We start from the raw sequence: 18,750 nt of genomic DNA, 5'->3' as shown, positions 1-18,750 counted from the left end.
ATTCCCCTTGCGTTTTCGTGCAACTCATAATTGTACACCTGCACAACCTGCATAATTCCAAGTAGGAATGCAGCTGTGACTTTCAGCATTTGCTTCTCCAGCAAGATCACAGGAAATTGTGCTTTTGGCACTTGGTCACATTCAACACTGGTACTGTGTAAAAAGGATTTAGTTGGTATTTAAATCATCTGGAAATGCCCTCAAATGACATTATGGCCAAATGATGTTCCCTTGGGCAGCCACATCCTTCAGGTGCCAACAAGGTTCATAGAGAAGTTATGGCTGTAAGTGAAGTCATTTGATATTCCCTGGAAGCCTCATGAGAGGAACTGTGAACTAGAAGATGTTGACAAGATGTTGTCTTTCAGAACAGGCTTTGGATACTATTTTTAGATAGCTTTTCTACTGTCCACAGTGATGCTGTTCCGAGACTTGAATGAAGCACTCATTATGCTTTTGATCTTCACTTCATGGATCTTCATATAGTCTTTTTTCCTTCCCCAAAACAGCCTAATAGCCATTTTTAAGGGAAATAAACAATTGCCATGCTATTTTTTTTTCTGTGATGTTATTTTTCAGGTGGAAAATAGGCAATGATTTTCCATGGATTCAGGGTTGTAAGAGTAGTCTTAAACTGGACAACTATACCATTTTGTGTTTATTGCTGCCTATCAAATTCTGGTCGATCTATTTTTTTTTTCAGGGTTTTGTAGCATTTTTGGCCTGGAAAACATTTTTAAAACCCTAGAAGCTTAGGCAGTACCACTACAAGCAGAAACACCTAGGTTGAATGTAAAGGACAGAGAAGCTTCTTAGATGCTGCCCACATTGCACATATAGCCTCCATATAAAGATACATTCTAGAAGTATTTTACCTTTTTTAAAGAGATTGTTTATCGGCATGAGCACTCAGATAGCTCTACAGAAATGGAACTATAGCCCATGCCTTTGACAATTTGTTACAGAAATGCCTTTTTCTTAAAACACTGTATTTCTCCATCTTGATTAAAAAAATTTATTCTGCTTGAAGGAAGATTTTCCATCTTATGAAAGTGCTACAACCAGCATGGGTTTATTGCTCCTGTTGAGTCAGAAGATAATGCTTGGACCCTTAGGTGCTTTGAATTTCAAGGCAAAAAGGGGCTCCAGAATATTGGAGATGTACAGGAAGCATCTATCTGTGACTTCTTTGTAACCAAGCTCATTTTTTCTTGAGATTGTGCTGCAGTGAAGGAAGACTGTTGCATGATCCTGAGAAAAGATGCAGCTGTAGGGAATTGTGAATAGGTGCTACCTCATATTCACATGTTTCAGGTCTTGAAACACTAGACAGTGCCAATAATCACATCTGTTGCTGAAGAAAAATAATCTGTATATCTTTTTTATTTCTTGCATTAGAAAAATGCTCATCTATATTCCATATACCAGACAAAATGTATGGAATCATATGTGGATGGAGCAATGTAAACATTGCACAATTATTACTGATACATTGGATAGTATCAACATATTCTCCATTTTATGGAGAAGACCTTGCATTCTTCTTTTCTGAAAAGAAAACATAACAAGAGATTTGATAACTATGTTGAAGTATCTCAAAAAAAAATTGTCATGCAGAAAACGGGGTAGATTTGTTCAGGTTGTTCCAAGGACAGAATATAAAGTAATGGGTTTAAATACAAGGGGGAAAATATTTGGTTAGACATCCTAATAGTAAAAGCTGTTTAACAGTGAAACAGATTGTCTTGGCAGGTGATGGACTCTCATCTGCTGGGGGTATGGTGGCCATCTGCAGGAAAGTCTATCATGTGGGATTCCTCTACTGAAGAGGAGATTGGTCTGGATAATCAGCAAGACCCCCTCCATAAGTAGTTCAATGTTCTATAATTCTGCGATGCAGAAAGCATATAAAGAGCATTCTGGTGTCCTTGTATTTCTGGAAAGTTCATAAAAGCTTGTGTTTGCTCGTATCTCTGAGAACTAGGAACTTAAGCATTCATTTTGGTATACTTGTTATTTTTCCTGAAATGAAGGAAAGAAATGTTCTCTCAGCAGGTGTCATAAATTTAACTAGTGAACATTTTCCAGAGGAGATCAGTTGTACTTGACAGAAAATAAGTGTGAAAATACAACCTTTAATTGCTCTTTTTTCCTCTCCCTCTTAAGGACCTCCATATATATCTGAAAATTATTGGTAGTCACTTGCCTATAGTGATTTGTGCATAATTCGTGATAGCATCATCATCATCTACATAAAACAAATATTTACATTTATTATTCATCTAAAAGATTATATGTGGATTTTTTAATCTATCCATGGGATTCAGAGAATACTAACGTCCTACCAACTTTCAGAGAGAATTTAGTGCCCTGTTGAGTTCTAGGTATATTGATAATTGAATAAATATACATTAATAACTGTATTTGGGATTAGTATATTCTGATAAGCAATTTTCATGTGCTATGCCATCTTTGGGGTTTAACTGTTTTTGGAATTAATTTACCTGAATAGTTCTGGACTTATGGTTTTTTTGTTTATTTTAAAGCATTTTTGGCTGGATTGGTCCTTCTAGTTGACTTCAAATCCATGAATGGATTTGTGAGGCTATACCATTGAAAGCAATTGCATTTTTTAATATTTGATTTATTACTCAGTTCCTCACCCCCAGTGTGCCTAAATCTTTATTAAAATGTTTTTGCCACAGATTTTTTTTTTGGGAGAAGAGTGATATCATCTAAAGTAAAAAAATAGCTTTGTCATGAAGGGTTTCTAAATTTTTCTGAAGGGAAAAAAGTGTAATTCAGATTGTGGTTCTATCTTGCTTGGGGTCTTTTTTCTAGATATTGCAGAAGCTTTCAACTGAGGAAGCCCTTTCTACCTTCTTTTGATGACATCTTCTGGCTGGAGAGAGAATTGCTCCAATAACTGCCTATATCTGTGTCCTGTTTTGGCATCTAGCCTCTCTACATATGTAGCATCTCTCCATTACTGAATTGCTTTGCATGTCCAGCATATTTATGTTACTTTCTTCCTCTTTATTAGATAAACTGTGTGACTTTTCCTCATCCTGACACAATGCCAGAACAGCAGTTGCTAAAACCTTCTGAATGGAGCTACTGTGATTATTTCTGGGTAAGTGAGCAGCTTCCCATATGCTGTTTACTGCAGCAGTTGAGCTTTACATAGGATGAGACATATTGCTAACATCTCTGATAGCAAACATGATAAAATTCAAGCCTAAAAGTTGATGCATAAGACACTGTAAAAGTTATTCTGTTTCTTTATGTATGAAATCCAGCAGAACCACTATATTGTTAAAACCAGAAGAATGGAATAAAATAGAATCATTTTGTGGCCTTCCCAGTCTGCAGTGCTTTAAACCAGAAATGGGCAATTCATAGCTGTAAAAACTGTTTCCCCACCTATCAGGCAGCAGATCACTCAGCAGATTCATATTTTATGCTAATGGTTGGGGGGGGGGAAACCAATCATTTTGAGGAAGGAGGGAAAAAATTGAGAAGGAGAAAATAGCCTTCTTTCCAAAAGTGTCTGTAAAGTCACAACACTTGTTATCTATTAAAGTTGAACAGCATCTGTGAGCTGGCACAGCATAAATCAGAGGTCTTCAAACTTGGCCCTTTTATGACTTGTGGACTTCAACTCCCAGAATTCCTCAGCCAGTGTGCCTGGCTGAGGAATTCTGGGAGTTGAAGTCCACAAATCATAAAAGGGCCAAGTTTGAAGACCTCTGGCATAAATCCCCCTTTCCCAATTTCACATAGTGTAAAACCAGCAATCTGAAAGTTGCATCACATGGAGAAAGGCAAAAGTCTTTTTGCTTCTCTATTCTGTTCATTGACCATATGCCCAACAAGAAAAGGGCATATGCGTATGTGTGTTTGAGAGACAGTGGTTGCATATAAGTAGGTAATTATCTCCCGTCAGTAATCCCTGTAGCCATTGGAGCCATAAAAGTTTGTCCAGCCACATCTGAACCTAACATTCCATTTAGCTCTGAGGCACGTAATATTTTATGTGTCATCCATCTCATTTCATTCAACACTGGAAGTTTTTAAGAAGAGACTGGAGAACCACTTGTCTGAAATAGTATAAGGTTTCCTGCCTGAGCAGTGGGTTGGACTAGAATAGGGGTATCAAACTGCCGGCCCACAGGCCAGATGTGTCATATCGAAACCACGCCCACCCCAGTTCCGGCAATGGGGAAAAAGTCGTGATACATCGCGAGACATCACGTCATTGTGAGGTTGACATCCCTGGACTGGAAGACCTCAAAGGTCCCTTCCAACTCTATTGTTGTTATTGTTGTCATTATTATTATCATCATCATCATCATCCATCTCATCATGTCTTATTCACTACAGATGGTTTCCAGAACAGATTTGTTTCTTATAGTTAGAAGGGAGTGTGTATGAATATGCATGATTATGCCTAAATGGGTGAATAAAATACTAGATCTAGGTTGATATCTTTCTCAATCAAGTAACCAATTACATATTACCTTAGAGCATCAAGAATCATTGGTTGATCCTTGGTTGATGCAGAGACAGAGATAGTTAAATTTACCAAATGCACTATGAATCATATACCTCCCTTCTCATTTGTTTTGTACTCCTGGATTAATGATCTGTAAATGTCAATTTGTCTGAGCCTCATATTAGAAGTCGCCTCCTGCCTGCCCGTTTGTATTCAGACTGATGGTTTATACTCACTACTGACCACTAGGGGGACTATGCAACCAGTTTTGTTTTTATCGGAATTCATCAGGCATAGATAACCCCTATGTTAGATCTCAGTACACTCAACTCTTACTGGGATTTGAACTTGCCCACCTGAGGTGAGTTCATCAGTTTGCTAAATGTTTCAAGTTTGTTTAATTTTTAATACTGGGTTGTAAGCATTCTTGAAATTTTGAAAAAATGGCCGTGAAGATGTTTGCAACTTCCAGGAAATTCTACCTTTTTTTATTACGAACTTAGAGAAGAAAGTAAAGAATACCTTGAATTGAAGACTGCATTTAGGAAGTCTTCTTGGTAATTTTAATTGGATTGCCACTGCCTTTTTCCAGAATGTTCTTTCAACTTCTCAATTAACCAGAGGTCTGGGCACTTCAGGTCTGGGCACTTCAGGGAAGTGCAATCTCTACAAACCAGAGCAGGCCCTTATGAGATTCTTTTATATTAGTCATTGTCAGTTCTTGTGATTATAAAGTTCCCTGCTACTGAATTGCTTGTTTCCTGCAAGAATAAGCTCTGGTGCCCATAACTTGCCTTTTTTTTTTTTTAAAGAAATCCTGGCAGATTTGTTAGCACCAATTGTATCTCTGTTATTAGGATGGAAGAGAGAGTGTTATGACAGCTGGATATCTCTCAGCATATTTGCAAATACCTATTACAGTATAAGGATGTGATTGCATTTGCTAATACATCTCACCTGGCCCATGCTTTTACTGTTCATTTTCTTTAGACTGACAAGAAGGACCCCCAAGGGAACAGCACAGTCTCGGGATTTGAAATTCTTTTGCAGAAACAACTGAAAGGAAAGCAAATGCAGAAGGAAATGGCAGAGTTTATTCGAGAAAGGTAACTTAGAAACTCAGTAATGAGCTAAACTGACTCCGTTGGGATTTGAGTTTATGTTTCCGGTGGTGAAACTCCTGATTCTATCAATTTACAAGTCTATTGGAATATTTTCTGTTAAACACAACTAATACTCAGAGATCTGACAGCAAATGCAAAGATGGACTTGTTATCTTTTTTATTCTAATAGTTTCGTGTATATATTTATTGATGAAATGTACACAGGGAGTTCTTGACTTACATCCATTCATTCAGCAACATTCAAATTACAACAGGGGGCTTACAATTATCACAGCATCGTGAGGTCATGGCATTACCATATGCATTCTTCCCTATTGTCTTCCCATAAGTAAAGTCAATTTAAAAAACTGGCAGAAGTTACAGGTGGCTCCTGCTGGTTTTTTTCCCTGAGGAGTCCCTCAGGGGGAATCTTGTACTCCATACCGCCCACATGGACTTGCGCCTGCCTGCACTCTGTAGTGCCCACACCCACTTCTGCCCACCTATAGCATCCATTTACACACTTTCCTACACCTGCTTGCACCTGTGGATCCCACTTGTGCCTGCCTGTAGCATCTGTCTGCCCAGCTGCCTTTACTTGGTCCTGCCCACCCACACTTCATGGCTTCCACCCATTCGTAGCTCTCACCCATGGGCCTGCTTGCAAACCACCTAAGAAGGAAAGACTTGCTAAGTGTTCTTTACTTATCAACAGCAACAGAGGTTTGTCAAGCAGTTTGGTCACATTGTGCTTTATGACCATATAAGTTAGTGGCACAAATTCCAGTCCCAATTACCGTTGTAGTCCTAGAACCTGGAGTAGGCAACCTTGGCTCTTTTATGACTCGTGGACTTCAATTCCCAGAATTCCTGAGCCAGGCTGGCTCAGGAATTCTGGGAATTGAAGTCCACGAGTCATAAAAGAGCCAAGGTTGCCTACCCCTACCCTAGGACTACCTGCCTCAATCCAAACAGACTCTATGTGGTTTACAACATATATATAATAAAACATAGTAGTATAAAATAATAACTGTTATAAAATAGAATCAATGTCCTTATAATAAAAAATAATACAGGGTTCAGAATCAGTCCTGAAAAGCCCTCTAGAAAAGCCAGAAAAACTGTACGAGTTAGGATGACCCAGAGTTGCCTTGAGGGTTTCATAGGAGTGAAGCTGTCATAGAGAATGTCCACCTGCAGGGCCCCTCCTGTCATGTTTCCTAGAGCCCTGAGCAGATATTCTGTGATTGGCAGGATCAGATGGGCAGTCTCTGAAATACCTAGACTTTAAGTCGTTAATGGATTTAAAGATAGCAACCAGTACTGTAAATTGTACTCGGAAGCCAATCCATCTCCAACAGCAATGGAGTTAAGATAACAGTATCACGATGGACTAGTGAGATGTGAATTGCTGCATACTGGACCAGCTGAAATTTCAGGGTGGTCTTTAAAAGCAGCTACATCTTCAACAAATTATAGCCGTCATGTGTAGAAATATCTACACATGTATATACAGAAAGATATCTACAGTGAGAAAACAAACAAAACATTTTTTCTATGTAGCAAAATATCAACAGTCAAAACTTTATATCAACAGAAATATGCCAATTTTTATAAACAGGGACTCTTAAGAAAGATGTAGTCTCTTCAATTAATCATACCAGTCCCTATCCCCATATTGTTTTGAGGGGCCTTATTCTGATTTTCAGAGAGTGCAACAATTGCAGTGGAATTGGTAGGAATTTCAATTCCAATTGCAGTAGAATTGGTAGGAATTTCAGTTTCAGGAGCTCTTTTTCATAATGTCATTGCTCCAGACTGGATGGATTAAAATCTATGTTACCTCAAGTGGTTCTTTAATACGAAAACAGTTCTTATAATTACTAAGGACCCATTTAAATATTTGCTACAGAAAGAGAGGGGTACAATTTGCTTGAGTTCATTCTGAGTCCAGATGAGTCATGCTTCTTGCTGATTTTGACATATCTCAGAAATCTCCCCCCCCACACACACACACACACTCAAATGCTCCCATTAGCTCTGGTAGTTTAAATAACTTAAAACGTCTGTGTGACATGGAAGGATAAACCAAGAGAGAAAGATAAACAGTTATTATTTATAGCTGCTCATTATTTATATTTTTTCTTTTAAAAAGAGCATTCTTCTAAATCGTTTTCCACATAATAATAGGAGGGAGAGCAACTTGCAAGTGGTGATTGGAACATTCTGTTCCATGAATGGACTTGTCTCCCTGATCAGAGAAAAAAAAATAGAAGGGCTGCTTTAGTTCATTTCCTACAATTATGCTTTGGTGAATTAATAGTGAAATGCTCTCATGATTTAATGGAAGCTATTAAGTATAAAAACTGTTTAGCATCCCTTTGACAAAATGTGGGCATCAACAATTTTTCCACTCTTCAGAGCACAGGAAATGTTATTTAACTTGAAATCTGGGTGTACTTGCTGAACCTTGTAAATCTAAGTTTGCTTTGCTGTTTGTTCCTTCCTTGTGCATGCAAGAACCTTTTTGACAGAGTGGAAATTTTGGAAAGGGTAAATACAAATCTTGTGCATAATTTAAGAGTCATTCTATTCCTCTCTCTTTCTCAGATGACACTGCTTTATTAACTGTGGAACAATTGCCACTAACAAAGGAATATGGGATAGCAATAGCACTTATATAGAGTTGTGATTATAATCCACGTGTGTAGTGAAATTATTAAATTATCATTAATTCTCTTGGCAAATATTGTGGGTAAAACTATAAATATATAAAAATATAGATTCCCAAGAGGTGACTAGCTAAATGTACTGTATTTTATTATAATTGCAAGTTACATTTCTAATACATAATAGCTTTGGGCTGATGTCACTGGTGTTTTTTTTTTCCAGAATAAAAATTGAAGAAGAATATGCCAAGAATCTATCTAAACTATCACAGAACTCGCTGGCTGCCCAGGAAGAAGGGTAAATACACATTTTTTAATTCTAATTGCCTGTCTGCTCTATATTACAGTATGTTGATATTTTTTTAAAATAAAAGTTAGTTTTAAACCTAGTACTGCAAAATTCATTTATTAATACTGAGGGTTGGGTGATATTTTTCTAAAGATATTCAAGATTATATCTTCTTTTTGAATTCAAATAGGAGCATATATTTAGAGAGAGAATTACTGAGAATAATGTTAAACATTGTGCTTTGGCTAATAGCTAATCCTATTAGCAGTGGTAATGATGAGTTTCAGATCCTAATGAAAAAGTGCATTTCTTACTAACCAGGCTCATGCATTGCAGGACACTTGGCGAATCCTGGTCTCAACTAAAAAAAAGCATGGCTGATGAAGCAGAGGTTCATCTTAAATTTTCCTCTAAGGTATCAGATCATTTCCTCTAAGGTATCAAATGTAAGGTATCAAATCGTGTTTTTATGGGCCTGAGATTGCCTGCTTTATGCCAGAGTGTGGATATAGGACCACTTGTTCGAGGATCCTTCTAACTGTGGGCATGATCTTTATCTAGGGCAGGGAACCTTCCTTCTGCTAGGGATTACATTCTCTTTGAAACAAGCAGTGGGATGGAAACATCCATTTCTCTAGCAACCCATCTTTTTTTCTTCTTCCTGAGCCTCTTTTGTTTGCTCCCAAGCAAGAAGAAGGGACAGATAGTTATTGCTAAAGGTCTTATTTTGAACTTTTGCATATGGGAGTTTGAAATTAAGCCAAGAGCTATGTAAAATTAGCACATGTGTTCCTATAGCAGTGGTTCTCAACCTGTGGGTCGGGACCCCATTTGGGGTCGAACGACCATTCCACGGGGGTCGCCAAACAAGGCTGTCCGCCATTTTTTCCCCTTTTTTTGGGCCACGCCCCTGGAACCCGGTGATGTATAAGTGGTTGGGGGTCACCACAACATGGGGAACTGTATTATGGGGTCACGGCATTAGAAAAGTTGAGAACCACTGTCCTATAGCTTCACATTGTTCATTCCTGATCCAGACAAAATTTCATTCCCAAAAGTTATTGGTTGCAATAGAAAAAATTGAAGAATGTGCTAATGTTTATCAGTGATTGGACAATATCATTTATTCAGGTTTTTCCCCCCAAAGCTAATATCCTAGTGCTCATAAAGATATTAATAGTAGTAGAGGTAGTAGTAGTAGTCGTAGTAGCAATAGTAGTAGTAAGAACTGGCTACTTATTAGGTAAGTGACTTCTCCTGCTTTCATCATTGCATACAAGATTGCACTCTCAGTATTTTATAATTTGATGATATTTGGACAAAGACCTAATAAATAGCCATGTATTGATTCAGTTTGGATTGTAGCTCATTTACAGTTAAGAAAATAACTGATTCCTCTCTGAAATGCTGAAATTTTAGAATAGGCTATCCTAAGTGGCAAGAATCAAATGAACTGTATCCTAAGATCTCATGTTTGGTTTCAGAATTTGCAATCCTTCCCCCATCCCTTCAACATAGAGGCAGAAAATTTATATCTATATCTCATTATAGAAGTGACAACTGCCTTGAAATCTTTAGGATTTTCTTCTTCCTCTCTTTTGTTTTGAAGTGTTTGCTTCACACAGATATCTGAGGATCAAAACAGATATGAAATCCATGATTCTATCACTTAGCTTTTTTCTACTTTTCAGCACTTTCCAGTTCTTCCTCCCATGCAAAAGGGATGGTGTTTTCTTCAGGTTAACTTCAAGTCCTGATAATTTCAGGCACCTGTCCATGTAGTTTCTTGACAGGAGGATAGAAATAGCTTGGCCTTTTTAAAAAAAACTCTCTTGTTTAGTTCATATTACTGGTACTTCCTGGATTTTAACTACAAACCAATCTTACTCATTTTTATTAGTTTTTAGCCAAGATTGATTATTGCTATCCCACAATGGGTAGAAACTAAATAGTTCTAATATTCAAAAAGGAAGAAAGAATTCCTCCCATTTCTCCTAGTCTAAATCAAAGTATTTCTCCCCATTGCCCCCCTCCCCCCAGTTCCTAGCATCTACAACTTCTTAACCATTTTTTCTTTTTTCTCATTTATGCCAGCTTCAGACAGAAGTGGAGAAACCGCTACTCAATTTCCGTGAAAACTTCAAGAAAGATATGAAAAAGTATGACCATCATATTGCTGATTTGCGAAAACAGCTGGTTAGTAGGTATGCAGCAGTGGAAAAGGTAAGAATTTCTCATATATAAGGCAAATTGGTGTGCATGCTCAAAAACTTGCCATACAAATCCTTGTGGATGGGTGGGTGGGTCGGTGAGTGGGTGGGTAAGTAGGTAGGTAGGTAGGTAGGTAGGTAGGTAGATAGATAGATAGATAGATAGATAGATAGATAGATAGATAGATAGATAGATAGATATTTGAAAAAAAATAGTGTGTATGTAAGAAAAATATGATTCTTCAAGTTGTAAGCCATCACTCCAAGTGGTCTGATTGGCCATATTAGTGGAGTGCCAGTCACCCTGGGAAGAAAAGAAAGTGCCAGCATAGAGACAGGAGGGCAAGATTATTTATGCCACGCTGTCTAATCTATATTCTATGTCCTAACTTCCAGCAGAAGATGCTGTCCTATAAACAATACTGAATATGTTTAATTATTAGTTTAGTTTAGACAACTTTGATAAGTAAAATGAGTGGCTCAATAATTTTATCCTTTGCTTCTGCTGGCAGAAGGTCCTGAAAAGAACCAGATTGTGGAAATATAATGTAACCTTTGCAGCAAATTTTAAACTGACTAAATAAAATAGGATTCCAAAGAATAGCAATAGCATTTAGATTTAAATATCATCCACAGTGCTTTACAGCACATTCTGGGTGGCTTGCAATGTCAGCATTATTTGCATATTGCCCCTAACAATCTGGGTCCTCATTTTACTGACCCACAGAAGGATGGAAGGCTGAGTCAATCTTGAGCTCCATCAAGACCGAACTCTAGGATGTGGGAAGAGTTTGTTTGCAATACTGCCACCAGGGCTCCTCAATAGTGTTGCCCAGATACTCCCTATTTGTACACCTTTTGTGTACTGGTGGTACTTTGGTTCCTAATAGTTTGGTGCTCAAGGTCTCATCCAAGAGATAGCGCACATGTTCATTTTCTTGATGTTCTAGCGCACACTCTATTCTTGCAGTGATTTAGTCTGTAAAAGAATAAATCTTATGGAAAGGAAAAGACAGATAGATATTTCTTTCCGTGGAGAAATTTATGACTCTTGGTTTGTTTCAAGGCTCGAAAAGCATTAACAGAGAGGCAAAAGGATTTAGAGATGAAAACACAGCAGTTGGAGATAAAACTGAGCAACAAGACAGAAGAGGAAATTAAAAAGGCCAGGCGGAAGTCTACTCAAGCTGGTGAGTATATGTAGAATGAGGACACTATGTGGTAAAGAGACACAGAAACAAGGAAATTTGAATGTCAAAGGGAAATGGGGTATAAAAAGCCTTCTACTGATTCAGGTAGGAAGAAGAGCATGGTTCGTTAAATTTTGGCATTGATCAAAACTGCATTCTTTAATTTGTTATCTATATTTTGTGTGATAAACTGTATTTGCAATACCAGTTTGGACCTTCTGGCCTTGTTGATCCTGTTTCCAGGATTTAGTTCCTTTGTAGTAAAGACCATTATCACTATCCCATACTTTCACTCTTAAGATACATGTAAGGAAATTAAGGAAAAGTAGCCAGTATTAGAAGACATGAGTCCAGCACAATCTTTAGTTGGGTTGGACCATCCCTTATACCTCCAGCCAGCAAGGCCTCCTTTGTCCTATCAAATGGATTTCAGAGTCTCCAAACCCAATATACTTGGAGAGCACCAGCTGCAGAAGGCAAACTCTATGTATGTCATTGTTGTTGTTGATGTTGTTGCGAAGTTGTGTCCGACCCATCACAATCCCATGGACAACATTCCTCCAGGCCTTCCTGTCCTCTACCATCTTCTGGAGTCCATTTAAGTTCACGCCTACTGTTTCAGTGACTCCATCCAGCCACCTCATTCTCTGTCGTCCCCTTCTTCTATTGCCCTCAATCTTTCCCAGCATTAGGCTCTTCTCCAGTGAGTCCTTCCTTCTCATTAGGTGGCCAAAGTATTTGAGTTTCAATTTCAGGATCTGGCCTTCTAAAGAGCAGTCAGGGTTGAATGTATGTCATTACTCTACCAATATTCTTAAATTAATTGAATTGTGAACATTTTGGTACTTCTAGAGATAAATCTATTTAAAGTTCTTCCCTTTTTCATGTATTTATTTGAATTGTGTGACAAACAGAATTGGAGCTAGCCTTTACATTTTTCAGTTTAAAATTTCTTGTATTTTCTTTTATAAATTTTTTACTGTTTGCATCATACAGTAGATGGCAGGAGAGAGAGTCAAATTATCACCTAAGTCAACTTTGCTATAAAACATGTATATAGGTCCTGCTGTTCTATTTCAATGCAGAATTTGTGACTCATTGAATTACTGGGTTAGAAAGAAACAAGCATACAGAAGCCACTGAGAAGTGTGTTTCTTTCAGTCAGCAAAATTGCCAGTAGGCAAACCTGTGTGACGATTCACCTACTCTTGGTTAAATTATCCCTCCATTTGGTTTTCTGACGTGTGTCTCTGTTTACAGCTGCATGCAGAGTTTATTTACTGCTGGTCAAATTGCATGTTTCATTGAATCCTAAAGTGAAAAGAAGTTGACACAGGTGCTACATCCAAATTTAAACAAAATATCTTTCTGCAAATCTGAACACATCCTTACTATTTATGTGCAATTCTGCAAGATAGAGTGGGAAGAAATTTCAAAAGACTCTTAGTTGGCTACAAGAAAAGTTTGGAAGTTGCTGTTTCCGCTCAAGAAGGTGTTATAAAATACTGACTAGCTGTTTCATTATTTCAAATTGGTTAAACCACTGCACACAAATAGGGAGTATGCAATCAAATTGCAGAAGGATTTTATATTTAATTTCCAGGTGGAAGCTGTATCACCTCTGTTCACCTAAGCATTCTTTGATGTGTATAATTTGATCACTAGTATCTAAACTTTAGAGTGCAATTTATAAATTGGAATTTCCAAAGGAAGGAAACAATATTTTTTCATTTGTAGTCAAATATATTTTTTCATTATACTTTGGTCAGGGAAACCTATGGAGATTTCCCTAAAGTGGGGGAAAGAGTAGGCAATAATAGAACTGAAGTTTGTTTCTTCATCTTCTCTTAAACATTCTTAATATAAAGTTAATGAGACATGCCAACCAACCAGCTTTGCAGTATGTTTCTTAATGACTTTCTCACTTCTACTGAGGATGAAGAGATTGGTTTTTGCTTTTTTCTTAATTAATTTGAATTAGCTACTAGGGTTGTGTAATGCGGCGCTTCACACTGAAAGGCAGAAATGTGTTTTGATACGCATGAAGGTAATTATGTAATACCTGTCTTGTCACTTAGAATTTAATTTAAAGCAGCAGCTTCTTTCACTGAAATTGCGCAGTTGCCCCACATAGCTGCAATACAGTCCCAGGAAAGATTAAAAAGTAAAATCATAATTGCACTGATATTAATAGTAAGTAAACCCACCCTTTGGGTAGGTGAATGAATTACAAGAAGAACTCACGTGATGGCTTGGGGAATTTGTTTTCTAGGAGATGATCTCATGCGCTGTGTGGATTTGTATAACCAAGCTCAGTCAAAATGGTTTGAAGAAATGGTAACCACCTCTCTGGTAAGCTAAATTTTAGCTTCATCCTTCATATTTCAGAAATAAGGTGGGTTTTTTTTCCACCTTTAGTGGAATTACATATATTAGCCCATTTTTGTATATAACGCGTGTTTCCAATTCTGAAATCCCTGTTCTTGATTTTTTGCTCAAACATGGTTGTGTATTCTGTTCTTAGACTAAAATTATCTTTAAAAATAATAATAATATTGGGGGTACCTTTGAAACCAGTAATTCCATATGACTTTACATGACATGTTAGGAAATCCCCACAGTCTGTATCTTTACCCTTCACATTCCCTAGCCTTCTGTCTGCATCATAAGCTTTTGATGGTTGGGGCAAGAAACTGCTCCATGTCATGTCACTCTGTAGGTCCCCCACTTGAAGGAATGACTCTTCCTATATGATCTCTCCAAGCTTTAAGAGATCACTTGAAGAGGTTTGTCTACAGTTGCTGTGAACTTGTCTGGTGATGAATCAAGATTAGGCCCTTTTGGTTGTTAACTCAGCTGTTTGGAATGCATGGCCTGCAATGTTGAGGAGCCTAGCATCTTTATCAACTTTTAAAAAATGCCTTTAATATATGTGTGTGTGTGTGTGTGTGTGTGTGTGTGTGTGTATTGTTGTACGGTGATAATGAACATTTTCTACTAACTTGTTTTAATTGCCACTTTAACTGTTTTTAATGACTTGATTTTAAAATTGTTTTATATTATAAAATGCTGAGACATCTTGATAGCCCGTGGGATACCATGTTAAATAAATACATGGTAAAATAGATCAGAGCCAGTTTGATGTAGCGGTTAAGCTACCAAGCTAGAAATTTGGAATTCTAGTCCCATCTGAGGCATAAATCCAGTTGGGTGACCTTGGGCCAATCACTCTAAGTCCTAGGAATCAGACTGTGACAAACTACTTCCCCCCCCCCAAAAAAAAACCTTGCCAAGAAAACTGCAGAGACTAGTCTAGACAGTCACAGGAAATCAAAAAGCTGACCTGAAAATGTAAACATAAAACACACACAAAAATCAAGTTGTATTTTTTTCACATTATTGAATTATTTAGGACATGTACTCCTATCTTCAATTTTACAATCTTTGAGAAAATATTTGTCCACTCATATCAGAACTATGGATTATATTTGAAGTGTGGGTGAAAGGAAAAAGGAGGAAAAAGGAAAGAAGGAAAGGAAAGGAAAATGTTTCAAGGAAAATAGGATAGTGTAACACAGTGAGAGATTTTGATTTGTTTTGCTTGTATTGCTGGAGGTTAGAGTTCAGTAAAATAAATATTTTAAAGGAGTAAACCTATCAAAGAATTTGATGTTCTATTTCTGATTTTATTTTAGTTTTTAATGAACAATCACACCTAGCTTGGCTTGCCATCAAATTTTGATAGCATGATTTTGGGGATTCTCAAGGGCCACAAAAATTGTCCAGTATCTGTGAATTGCCCACCTTAGGCTTACGGAGCAATTACAAAGTACCAAAACAGACTAAAATGAATAAACATTTGCTTTATATTTGATTCACAGTGGGTGGGGCTTTATTCCTGATCTGTTAATGAACATATTTCATTCTTTTATTTCAGGAACTTGAGAGGCTAGAAGTAGAGAGAGTGGAAATGATTCGGCAGCACCTTTGCCAATATACACAGTTACGACATGAGACAGACATGTTCAACCAAAGTGTGAGTCTACTTATCTTGGAATCCTTTCTCATACTGTGCTTCCGCAAGCTTTATAGAAATCTGAAAACTTATGTAGAATCTTCTACATCTGCTAAGGTATATGACTGCATAAAAACAGATAACTCAGCTCTCCTAATAAATACTGTTTACTTTGAGTCAGGATCAGTCACTTGGAACCCTTGAAATGAGATTCTTGACAGTGTAGGGTCAGGATTCAAGACCCACATTAGAAGTCGGCAATTATAATCCCTAATTCTGTAAAGTTAAACATGAAAGAGTAGACCTGCATATTGAAGAAGAAAAATAAATAAACTAATGTGTACTGTACTCTACCAGGCATTCATTTGTAGATGTTGGGAAACAACGATGTGGCTCTTGTGTTTTTCAGACAGTGGAACCTGTGGATCAGTTGCTTCAGAAAGTGGATCCAGCCAAAGACAGAGAACTGTGGGTAAAAGAACACAAAACCGGTAACATCAGACCTGTGGATATGGAGATATAGACTTCTGTGACCAGGTGGGCTTTTGAGTCCACCCAGTTCGAGGGAATTCCATAAAGCTTCAAGAGGAGGAACAGGAGAGATGTTCCACTGTCAGCTTCCGTATCTATTTATTATTGTCTGTAGGGACTATTTCTGTCATGTTTGATCATTATTCCATTCCTGTAGTGCTATGCCTTAAACATCCAACATTCCAGGGTTGAGAAGCTACTCTTTTTCCTTCTTTTTGAAACTGGCTCCTAGCAGCCAAGCACGTGCAGCTCCTATTATCAATGGCTGGGTCTGTTTGCTGGTACAAAAAGAATCTTGCTATTCTGTGGTTATCTATTTTGTGCTACTCCCCTTGCATGATGCTCTGTTTTGTAATGTAACGTTAAGACACAAATAAGGCTGTGCCAAACATATGGACGGATAAGTTTGAATGTGATTCTGGAAGCAGGGATATCCTCTGAATGTTCCCACTGAATTAGGTGGGGAGTGGGGAGGTGGTTTTACATCCCCACCTCTTCTCCCATCTACACTTTATGAAATGGACTTTATAATGCTTACCTACTTCACAGGGATGTTGTGAGGATAATATCTGTAGAGTATTATGTTTTAACAACCATTGTCTCCTACAACTGCAAATGCTATTGCAAGGCTACAGTGAAAAGGCTTTTTCTGAGTAAAGAAAATGAGGCCATGGGTCAAGAGACAATGTACCCAAAGAAATCCGCTTGGGTTGGCCCTCTTTTATACTGTCTCTCAGGTACTTACTAGCTGCAGTCCTCAAGCTGCTTGTGATCTTTTGACTTCTCTGGGATCTGCAGAAACGATCAGAGAATTGGAACCATTGACCCCCCAATAGAAAAAGAGCACTTTCAAGACCCAGTTGCCTCTTATCATGGGTGCTCCAAGAGCCTTTGGAAGAGTGTAAGAAACCAAATTCAAAGTGTATCTCAATCTGCAAAGTAACCTTCATGAGGGTTAGATTACTTAGAGGCTAAGATCTTGCCCCTTTCAATATGTCTTCCCTGATTTTCAATTTTGTGCTCAAGTCTCAGAGATCTCAGCAAAATTCAAGTGGGAACTTGGGTTTAGGGAAAGATACTTCTGGCAGCTATTTTAAAAAAAAGTGTTTTATTTTATAATGGAGTTTAGGCCATATTAAGTCTCATTATAAAACTATCAGATGGTCAAAAATCAGCACAAGTGAGTTAAGAAGTGACTATTAATCCAGCCAAAGATGCATTATACAGCTAGATATTTTCAGAAGTGCAGCTATTTATGATGGTACTACAAAGCCTTACCAATTGATCCTGAGCTCCTGTATTTCAGAAACTGTTGGGGAAAAACCACCATGTTCTTTGTTCCCCTCCTGTTTTCATTTGTCTTGCAATGGTGTTTGTATAGCACAAATATTTGCTTCAAGTATCAGAACTTTCACTTTTTTTTTTGTACTGCCAAGTATTTTGTTTGAACATGTGTCACAAACATCTTCTCTTCATTTCTTAAATCTTTTTTTTTCCTGGAATGCATTTGTCAGTTTTTTGACCAGACTTCCCATCAGCACTATAACTCTTGTCCTTTCTGCTTTCAAAGTAATGGTTTTAATTTAAACTACAGAGATGTAATATAGATAACCTGAGCCTCTTGATTTTTTTAAAAAAACAACATATAGCAGAAAGTTTGGGATAAGAGATGGCATTGTTTTCCTGGATTATTTGATGCTTATATTATTAAATACAGTATGGAGAAAACTGGCACACAAGCTATTCTAATTAATTACAGCTCCAATTTGCCCTCATTTGATTGATTATTTCTTCCCTTCCCTTCCCTTACTGTTCCTTCCTTTTCAGTTGGCTTTCTGTTATCAACAAAATCCTCTTTTTTCATTTCTAAGGGCATCACAGGTTTTTAATAAAAATATATATTTTGTCTTTTTCCCAAGAAGCTGACTGTCAAGATTTGCAAAAACTACATTTATCCTGCTGGTATGTGTGAGTACATTAAGGTCTGGATCAAAAACAATATAAAAAGAATTCAGTTCCTTTCCTGTTTTGAAGCTTGGGATATTTCAGTATTCCTTGCAATCTTTCTCTGACTGTTTTCAGAACTTCCTTCAGTTGTTGCCCATTGATTTCTGGGTTTTTTCTGTTTTCCATACTGGACATTGTTTAACTATATGTTCTTTTGATAAAATGGATTGCAAATTGTTTGTACATTCCACTCCAACTTTCTTCACCATCATAAAGCAAACTACTCATATTACAAAAAATG

General features: G+C 37.4%; 1 protein-coding gene across 6 annotated transcripts in view; it reads left to right on the top strand.

The window, feature by feature from the left end:
• The window catches only part of GAS7 (growth arrest specific 7), a 145,064-nt gene extending 126,923 nt beyond the window's left edge, over window positions 1–18,141 (top strand). For all 6 annotated transcript variants that reach the window (XM_039327950.1, XM_039327949.1, XM_039327954.1 and 3 more), the window contains exons 6-14: window positions 3,044–3,133; window positions 5,486–5,601; window positions 8,491–8,565; window positions 8,893–8,971; window positions 10,651–10,779; window positions 11,833–11,956; window positions 14,229–14,308; window positions 15,894–15,992; window positions 16,381–18,141. In XM_039327950.1, coding sequence (XP_039183884.1) covers window positions 3,044–3,133; window positions 5,486–5,601; window positions 8,491–8,565; window positions 8,893–8,971; window positions 10,651–10,779; window positions 11,833–11,956; window positions 14,229–14,308; window positions 15,894–15,992; window positions 16,381–16,494 — 906 coding nt within the window. In that variant the 3' untranslated portion in view covers window positions 16,495–18,141. The remainder of the gene's footprint in view (window positions 1–3,043; window positions 3,134–5,485; window positions 5,602–8,490; window positions 8,566–8,892; window positions 8,972–10,650; window positions 10,780–11,832; window positions 11,957–14,228; window positions 14,309–15,893; window positions 15,993–16,380) is intronic.
• Window positions 18,142–18,750: the final 609 nt, after the last annotated feature.

This window comes from Crotalus tigris, unplaced genomic scaffold (assembly GCF_016545835.1).
Source record: "Crotalus tigris isolate CLP2741 ecotype Arizona unplaced genomic scaffold, ASM1654583v1 scf7180000024370.6872682, whole genome shotgun sequence".
Classification (NCBI taxonomy): domain Eukaryota; kingdom Metazoa; phylum Chordata; class Lepidosauria; order Squamata; family Viperidae; genus Crotalus; species Crotalus tigris.
This window is presented reverse-complemented; position numbering and strand designations above follow the sequence as displayed.